Source organism: Perca fluviatilis, chromosome 8 (assembly GCF_010015445.1).
Source record: "Perca fluviatilis chromosome 8, GENO_Pfluv_1.0, whole genome shotgun sequence".
Classification (NCBI taxonomy): domain Eukaryota; kingdom Metazoa; phylum Chordata; class Actinopteri; order Perciformes; family Percidae; genus Perca; species Perca fluviatilis.
The window spans coordinates 16,803,354-16,813,410 of NC_053119.1; the positions used below are offsets into that span (position 1 = coordinate 16,803,354).

The following is a 10,057-nucleotide window of genomic DNA, read 5'->3' on the forward strand; positions in this document are numbered from 1 at the left end:
GAGGGCTTAATCACACAGGAAAAAGAAAACGAAGTTAACGTTTGTAGCTTGTAGCCTAGCTATGAAAACCTGCCACAGCAAAACATAGCTAGTGCCCACAGTTAACTGTATATATAGCTAATTTAGTAGAGCTGTTAACCATAACCGGATCAAATGGTAAGCGCACTCCTGCATCGATAAGTGACTAGTTTATTAACTTGGCTAGCTAGCTAAATGATTTACGCAATGGCATGTTGCTAAGCTACATTGCTAACTTTCTGTCTTGGCTCGCCTATGACTATCTTGTTAGCTATATTCTATGTTAGCTAGCTAGGCTAACAGCAAAACAACTTTGACGTGGTTCGGCTTATGAAGGAGTTCATATTTGGTAACGCTCAGTAGTTGCAAATGTTTATTTGCTCATTTATGTATGTGCTAATGCATGCTTAGGTACAAAATAGTAGCTGCATAGACGAAGACCAACAGATCTTGTTAACGTTTAGCTTGCTAGCTAAAGCTAACGTTAGCATAGAGGACGTCACCCAGCTGTTATTCAGATTGTAGGTTATTTTGTTGTGCTGACAACAGTTTCTTAATCCCTGCCTGCAGTGCCCACTGTACAAATTGATATTATATATTGATATTAAAGCTAACTCTGTGTGTTTTTCTGTAGATTTGTGAGACTGTGCAGCCATGGGTGACATGAAAACCCCAGATTTTGATGATCTTCTGGCAGCCTTTGACATCCCAGATGCCACAGGGTTGGATGCCAAAGAGCCCATCCAGGGGAGTCATGAGGAGACAGAGAGTCAGCTGAAACACACAGGGATATGTCTGGAGGACAGCTTATTAAATAACCAAGCTGTCACAACAGCAGATATTCCTGCTGTAAGTGTTATTGTGAAAAACACAAGTCGCCAGGAGTCGTTGGAAGGTTTTGAACAAGCATTACAAAATGGATTCAATGGACAAGAGACATCCATTGACCCTGTTGAGATAACCAACGCTGGCTTTTCCAAATCATTTGTATCTGCTTTAAACGGGGGGAGTTCAAGAGAGCTCCTTGGAAAGGCACCAATTCAACACAAACCTGATGGAACACCAATATTTTCCCAGTCACTTTCTCATTTTAGTCCCATCTCCAGTCCTGAGTCTGAAGACACTCAGTGTAGTACAGATGAAATGTATCCAAAACAAGAGACACCCTGTTTCTCAGAAGCTTCAGATTTGGTTGAACCTTCACTCCCAGAAAATCCCCAAAAACTGGACTTCAACATGTTTGATGACTGTCCAAAGGACTCTGATATTCCCCAAAACACTTGGAGTAGAGAAGAAAGTAGTAGAAGCGAGAAGTCCTTTGACATAGATACACCTAGATTACACAGTGCACTTCCCCCACCAAGCGGTAACCAGAACTTTGAGACCAACTGCAATTTAGGAACCACAATGGATGTTCCCACTTCTTGTCCACATGTCAAATCTGATACATCTAAATTATCCTCTTGTCTTGAGGCTTTGGTGGCTCTGAATGCTAGAAACGATCCCAGTGAGCAGATTAATCCCAGAGAGTCACCAGCGGTTCGAAATGACTGCATGAAAGCAAGCCCCAACGTGCCTATATCCCCACGAAGCCCCAGAAGTCCACTTGAAGCTGTGAAACGTTTAATGAAACCCTCTAATAGTCCTGGAAGCATTTGCAGTGATAGTAGTGGCAAAGCATCCCCCGCAGTGGCAACTGGGTCACCCCCTGCCATACCCAGGGTCAGAATTAAAACCATTAAAACCACATCTGGGCAGATCAAGCGAACAGTCACCAGTGTGCTGCCTGATTCAGAAACAGAAGTTCATTCTGCATATGAATCCTCTCCATCGCAGAGTATGATTAGTGAAGATTCTTACTGTAATATGTCTCCTCATCAGTCTCAAAATGTGTCTGTTGATAGCATTGTTGAAGTTCAAACTAAAGGCACCCCAGCTAGTACATGTTCACCCAAGGTTTTACGCAACAAATCAGAGGTTAACTCCAGGAAGTCAGGAACAGTAACGCAGTTCGCAACAGTGTTCCATAATACTAGTAGTCCTGTCAAACGATCTGCTGCACATCAGATGCAGAAACCGAAGAAAGGATCAGCCACAACAGGCCATACAACTAGCACCAACTTCCTTCCCAAAGCGATGCACTTAGCTAGTCTGAACCTGGTCCCTCACAGTGTTGCCGCTTCAGTAGCTGCGCGGTCCACCTCTCATCAACAAAGCCAACACACGCTCTCATCTACGGTGTGCAGCACCGTCCCACTGGTGCATCAGGTCAAAACAGCCAACCCTTATCCCCGTACGTCAATTCCCAACACAGCAGCAGGAACCCTAAACAGACTGTTGAACAATGCCAACCCTGTGCCTACATATGTGCCCAACCTGAACCCCCCTCCGGAGAGCAATATCAACCTACCACCACGCGGATACTGCTGCCTCGAGTGTGGGGACTCTTTTGGGGTGGAGAGGAGTCTTGCATATCATTACAGCCGGAGAAGTGTTCACATTGAAGTGGGATGCACACACTGTGCAAAGACGATGGTGTTCTTCAACAAGTGTGCCTTGTTGGCACATGCACGGGAGCACAAGAACAATGGCATGGTGATGCAGTGCACGCAGCTCCATATGAAACCAATAGCAGAGGAACAAATGTTTGTACCCCTGAGTGCTGTGAACATGGACTCTTACACTTCACCCTTACCTAAAAGCCAACCTGTCCTGCCCCTATATCCAGACAATGCCAATCGCCACCGACTCTGTTGCCTGGAGTGTAACAAGCAGTTATCTGACTACAAAGCACTTGCAGGCCATTACCAGAGGCCGTCTGATGATGATGTCGAAGGACTCGTGAGTAAATGTTTTGTTGAATTTTTTTAAGGATATTTTGTTATTGTAAACAAATCCAAAAACCCTGTCTGTGACACTCACCCCAAGCCCATTCGTTTCTACTCCAGGCATGAATCTTTAAAAATGGTCATTGAATTAGTTGACAATTAGAAAAATATAGAAAATGACCAGACTTGTTAAAGGCCCTACGACCAGTATGTATTTGTCATCTTTCACATTTGTCTTTTTTGACTTTTCTCTCGTTTTACTTTGTAAAACAGATGTGTAAGGTGTGCTCAATGTTGTTACCCAACAAATGCAGCTTCAGAGCTCACCAACGCATTCACGCACACAAGTCCCCTTACTGCTGTCCTGAGTGTGGTGCCCTGAGTCGTTCTGCAGACATACAAAAGCATGTCAAGGAAAACTGTCTACACTACGCTCGCAAGGCTTGGTACAAGTAAGTAGGGAAGCCTAAAATGCAGGCCCTATAACATACAGTACAGTGAAAAGTGGCATCATGTGTCCTTTTCTTCCAGATGTCTTCACTGCGATATGGTTTTCAAGACCCTTCAAGGACAAAAGACTCACATTGAGGAGAAACACTGTCAAGTCTTTTACAGGTGCTCCATCTGTCCAGTTGCCTTCAAGACTTCTCACAGCTGTGAAGTGCATTTAAAAAACAAACACAGTGCAAGCAAAATATCCCCTCTGTAAGTCAACACCTCATGATCTGACAGTTGAAAGTTGTACATTTCTTTTCAGTTAATTTGAACAGTGTTCTCTTTTTTGCAGGTTAATATTTAAGTGTTCGTGTGAGACAGTTTTCAAGAAAAAGCAGTTACTGTTTCAGCATTTCCATCAGAATGCCAACAAGCGTGTTACGTGTGTCTTCAAGTGTCCAGAATGCAACTCTGTCTTTTCACAAAAGAAGCTGTTAATGCAGCACTTCAAGGTTAGGCCTGATTTTTATATAGACATTTTGTATGTGGGTTTTAAGTCCCTGCAAGTGACTGATTTGGCATGTATTTGTGGGTAGAATTTTATTGTGAATTTAAACATTATCCATGTTCTTGATTACCCATTTGAAACTTGTATAATGAAAAAACAAATGACAACTGGCTACTGATTTCCATTATTCTAATGAAAATTACTGTGCAAAAAGTTACATTTAACCTGAGCCTTTGGAAACCTTGTTAAACTTGCACAGCAAAGATCAGCTGCTGTTGTGCAATGTTAGATTTTGTCAGATTATGCAATCTACAAACCCGTGCACATGATGCAGAGAAAACAACATTGTAAATACTGAATCAACACAGTCCAGCAACACAGTTAAGTGTTTGTTGTTTCACCACACTGGCAAAAGAGAAGTAAAATATTGTTTAGTAAATGATGAGTACTCTGCATTAAAGGTGCAGTAGGTAAGACTTATAAAACTAACTTTCTGTCATATTTGCTGAAACTGATCCTATGTTCGAGTAGAACTACATGAAGCAGGTAATTAAAAAAAAAAGAATCTGGCTCCTCTGGCACCACCTAAAGCCTTTAGTGTGATTTACAAAAATCCACAGCTCCCTGTTCAGATGCACAAATCATGGCCGGGGGGGGGGGGTGTCTAACTGCGTGTCAATCACTGCTCATTGAACACACATTCATTCTCCCTTGTGGGGGGAGGGGCTTAGGAGACCGTTTTGGGCTTTAGCAGGAAGGGGGGAGGCACCGAGAAGTTGTCGATGTTGACATTTTTTGGCTAAGTACTGGATCTTTGCAATCCTACCTACAGCACCTTTTTAAATAACGTATGACCTATAGTGCATGATCATTAAAGAGAGAGGACAAGGTCTTTTAATTTGTTACCTTATGTGATTTTTTTTTTTCCCCATGTATTTTCTGTTTTGCAGGGTGTTCATGTAGGAAACACAACAGCAGAGACTGAGGAGAAAAGTAAACAAACCGACAATCCTGACTGGAACCAGGATTCTCATTCTGTCCAACAACCGATGAGTCAAAGCCCTGTTAAACACACAGATAGTCCCAGAAAAAAGGCTGAGCAGGACAAAAGACCTCGTGTGAAGCCCACCGGCTGGACGTGTGGGGAGTGTCTCCAGTGGTTCCCTGAACGAGACTCCTATGTTTCTCACGTGAAGACCAACCACGGAAGGGTGAGAGATCACAAATTTCCCATGCTGGAATGTGTATGCGTTCAACCAAAACATGAATGACTGCTGCGCTTGCTTGTAATAGAATACTATAGCAATGCGAAAATTCAGTAGAGCACACAGCTCTGCAGAGTCGTGTAATTATGACTGCATGACTTTTCATAAACCGCTGAAGGAGCGGCGGTGCGCGGTGTACATAGTGGAAACCCTGTTGTGTGTCTGCCCTATCGTGGCGGCAGAAATTTTACCATGGCGTGCAGCTGCGGTAATATCAACATGGAGGAAACGCTGGATATTGATGTTCATTGTGTCCTGATATGTCAAGTTGCTAAATGTCTTATCCAAGCCCCCAGATTCACTTTTATCTGCTGTTTGGATTCTACTAATGAAGGTATTTGTGCTCTCAGTTAGCATGCTTAGAGGGAAATCCAGACCAACAGTTATTTGAAGTGTTTCTGGAACTTAGTAGACGTTCGCCAGTTGTCCATCTCACAGAACAGATACCTTTCTATGTCTTCAAATGGATCAAACCTCATTAATTCATTAAAAAAAAAATTTTTATACAGCATCTTCTTGATTTGTGGTAAAGCTCTGGAGATTTTTACTAATATATCAGTCCACACAGACTCATAGAGGGACATGTGTGACATGCACCAATACATTAACCTCTCCCATTTTTCACGCTCCCAGTGTAGGTTTTTTCTTTGAGGCATCTAGTAAAGCGTAATCCATATAGACAGCTATTCAAATCACACCGGCTGTGTAGCGAAAGCAGTACATGGGCAGACCAGCAGCATCAGTCCTCCGTCTGGGGTCTACACAAGATGCGTTTAAGCACCGTATTGAGTGTAGGTCACCTGTGTTTGGCAGCTGCGCGCAAAGCCCAACACCACATGAATCAACATAGTTGCAAGCGTAAAACAAAAGAAAATAGACTTAAAAATACACTTTATAGTGTATGTATTAAAGCATGAGTGAAACTTGAGCTGTTATGCAGCCTGTGTAGATACCTGTATTGATTAAAATAGAAGTCTATTTGTTATATCAAACGCAGGTAAGACAGACAACTGCATATGGGCTGAAACGCCTCCTGTGTGGACATGCCTTATATGCTGTGAACCTCTGAACTATATGTACAACAATTGAGCCACGCCTCCAGTTTCACAATGTGCTTTCAGATTAATTGTGAGCATATTTTGTTCTGTTCGTCAGGGTAAATAAAATAATTGAACCAATAAAATAAAAGCCCAAACCCCCATTTTCTACCTGCGTACTTGTCATGTTGTCTATCTGAAATTTATGTTAACATTAACCAGATCAACGGTTTGGGTGTTTTTTCTGATCAGTCGGGCTTATCTAAGACACTTTGGCCAAACGCTGTCTTGTAAGCTGTTCACAAGCTGCCCTGCTGAAATGAGGAAATAGTTCTGAGGACAGGGAGTCTTGTACCTGAGGTCAGAGAGCGTGTTGATTCAATGGACTGAAGCTTTATGGCATGAGACAGCGTGAATCGTATCAAAGGGTTTTGCCCAAGTGTTTCCTTGTTGTTAATTTTCAGCTACGTGACATCACGTTTAACTGCTTAAATTTGGTCTTCAAGATTTGTATTTGTTTTTTTTAGCGGCCTGGTAATACAGATTCAGTTATTCTTTGTAGCAGATTGTGGCACATTTGAAATGTTGTTTAATGTGAATCCTGGGAAATCTACTAAGATTATTATTTATGGTTATAATTGCCTCAAATCAAAGTAATAATCTCTAAGTGGTTACTTGTGTGTGAATTATGAACGCATTATTCATAATTACCATTGAAGAAACCTTTTTGTCAAGCTTGTATCGTCACAGTTTTTTTTTTTTCTTCTACAGTTATATTTTTACCTCTCTTTTGTTTTTGTTTCCAACAGTCAGTGAAGAAGTATCCATGTCGACATTGTGAGCAGTCTTTCAACTCTACAAACAGTCTGAGAAGACATCTTCGCAATGACCACGATGGAAAAAAGAAAATTTACACTTGCTGGTAAGATTTTTATGTTTGAAAATAAACAAATCATTGCTGTGACAGTCCAGGTGCAGTAGGTAAGACTTATAAAACTAACTTTGTCATATTTGCTGAAACTGACCCTATGTTCCAGTAGAACTACATAAAGCAGATAATTAAAAAAGACAAATTTGGCTCCTCTGGCACCACCTACAGCCTGTAGTGCGATTTGCAAAAATCCACATCTCCCTGTTCAGATGCTCCAATCAGGGCCGGGGGTGGGGGGGGGGGTGTAACTGCGTGTCAATCGCTGCTTATGCACACGCATTAATTCTCCCTTGTGGGGGGAGGTGCTTAGGAGACCGTTTTGGGCTTTCGCAGAAAGGGGGGAGGGACTGAGACTCCTGGATCTTCACAATCCTACCCACAATACCTTTTAATGTTTTACCAAATTAACCAGGAAATACTTTACACTTTAGGTATTGCACAGATACAAAGACAATATTCACGACGAGTGTGATGTTGAAGAACCACATCAGTCTAATGCATGGAATCAAAAATCCTGATCTTGGCCAAATGTCGAAAACAGCGATCCAAGAATCAAAAAAGGCTTTGGGCAAGGTAGGTTATTATTAATTCTTTAACACAAACAACAACCTCATAGCTGCAGGCACAAATACAAATGTTAGGAATCTTACATCATTTTAAAGTGTGTGGCTTTCTGTGATTTGCAGGGGCATGTATCAGAAAGACCTGCGGTGGACACACAGGAGGAGGGCCAGAATTGCACTTTTAGTCTTGAGTCTCCTCCAGCGAAACGTCTGAAAACTCAGTTACGCTGTTCAAAATGTGGTTTCGTCACAGAGGACAGTGCACAGTTCCAGCAGCATATACCACAGCATAAAACTGATGAAAACACTCCTCAGTGCCTTCACTGTGGCTTGTGTTTCACATCTGTGCTGTCTCTCAACAGACATCTTTTCATTGTACACAAAGTCAAAGATCCTGAGGAAGGCGATAAAGAAGGAGCGGAGGACGGGGCTGACGTGAGGGAGAACGAGCAGGTTAATCACCCAGTTAGATCGGCAGATACCGATGAGGTCAATGACTTGTTACCAGAGCTAAATGAACCTGAGCTCCATCAGGCTGGAGAGCCAGCAAGTCGGCACTGTGGCAAGACCTCAGACTGTAATTTAAAACTGAGCACTCCCTCTCAGACACAAGCAGTCTCTCTCCGGTAGTGACACCTCTTTAAAGCTGCTTTAATATCTTCAGTTTTCATGTGAAAGTAACGGGGGGATGCTTGATGTTCTACCTGGAAGTGTTTGGGCCTTTCATTTTCTCTCAAGTTATTCAGAGGCCGTGCAGTATATTCAAGCAGATCCTTAACATTTAATGAATACCAGTATTTTTCATAAATGAAAATCACATAAATATACATTTTTCAGTTATTTTTATTTACCTTTGCATGCTAATATATTCATCTTGCCTTTGAGATATACTGTAACTGCACACATATTACAGCTGAAGCTTTTTCTTTCTTTTTTTTTACCCAAATGTTCCATCCGCCCTGACAAGAGACTCAGGAATGTCTTTTAGTGTTTAGGTCTGGTGTACATTGATGTAATAGTGAAGAGGTGGCTTTTGTCTTTAAAGTCAACGTTTTTTTGTTTTTTTTAATTGCTTGAATTTTGTCTGAAGTATTTAATGCTACACACTATTACCTGAATATGTTTCAGGTTGCCATTTTGATGACATTACTGTGTTGCAATTTATTTGCAGTACAATGCTAGAGTTATAGTTGCCATTTATTTCAAAACATACTATATAGTTTGGTATTCATTTAAAGACGGATTTCTGCATTCTTGGTGAACAGTTATTCATAAAACTATCCTGTGAGATTAAATACAGGTGAGTTTCCTTGCTAAGCAAAGTCTACCAAAGTTAGGCTACACATAAGAACGAGACTTTCTTTTTACTATTTAAGCATTCTGAAATGCTTTTGTCTCTATGTTTATTGGATGGGTTTGATTTGTGGGTGCATGTTGTCCCAGATCTGGCCTTTTTTTTTTGTGATCTTTCTTTCTTTTTTTTGTTGAATGAGTGTTAATGGGAAACATGGAGAGGTATTGAATGTGCGGTGCAGCAGTATTGAAAATACCTCAAATTGCCAGAAGTGTATTTTTCAGGCAAGTTAACAGTCGATGTAATGTCAAATCAGGGTACATTGTTTTGGATAATCCAGAGCAGGTGTGAAAGTGAAGTTTGGTGGCATATCGGAGATAGTGTTTTATGAACCAGGACCTGTTAACATGAGGATAATAATACTAGTAGTTTGTTGGAATTTGTTAAATCCATGAGGACTTCAAAGGAAAGAAATCTTAGATCATAGGGCACTTCTTGTTTGTATGTCCTGATTTGTAAAGCAGCACCTCTTGTTTTGTATCTAATACATGACAGTTCCTACCTCCATGGTGGATGGCAGTGATTGTTAAGTGACAAAGGACTTTAAGGAGTGGCAGGTAATCTCAGTGCAATGTAAAAATGAGTTTATAAAATGTGTCTTATCCCACATTATTAAATTTTATAAATTATTTTGGGTATAATATTAAAGCTATATGGTCATATTGACTTAACTAGCAAGTGAACTTTTCTATTTAAGTGCTATGTGAGTTCTTTATTCCTCTGATCTTAAATCCCTAATTTACGACATTTTTCAGCTGTTAAACTGCAGAAGCTGAAAAGAATGACTTGTTCACAACTTGTTCTTTTGTAATGCTTATTGCAAGATATTTGTACTTTTGATACTGTGTACAGCGAGGACTTGTATAGGAAAGTTACCGTGTACATACAGTGGCTAGTGAACCCTGGATTCACAGCACTACTTAAGCCATTACATCTGTTCAGCATGCAGTGGCCCATGTGCCTTGCTGTAATGTTTACGTCAAAGTACTTACAAATAAATAGGTGCATTTATTATACCTCTTCGTTGTCTTTTGTCTTGTGTCTTGTGTTAAAGACTTGCGTCTGTATAAACGTACTGGATGTATGGGAGAAAGTGTTTAATGATACTTGGATGGGAT

At 41.0% G+C, this 10,057-nt stretch overlaps 1 protein-coding gene across 1 annotated transcript; it reads left to right on the plus strand.

Annotated features, from left to right (window-relative positions):
• The first annotated feature begins 8 nt into the window (after positions 1-8).
• znf592 (zinc finger protein 592) lies at positions 9-9,955 on the plus strand. The gene is made up of 9 exons (XM_039807927.1): positions 9-156; positions 653-2,859; positions 3,120-3,298; positions 3,378-3,551; positions 3,634-3,793; positions 4,740-5,000; positions 6,901-7,013; positions 7,454-7,595; positions 7,709-9,955. Exons 2-9 carry the CDS (start codon positions 673-675, stop codon positions 8,213-8,215), a joined length of 3,723 nt encoding a protein of 1,240 aa, XP_039663861.1. The 5' UTR covers positions 9-156; positions 653-672; the 3' UTR covers positions 8,216-9,955.
• Positions 9,956-10,057: the final 102 nt, after the last annotated feature.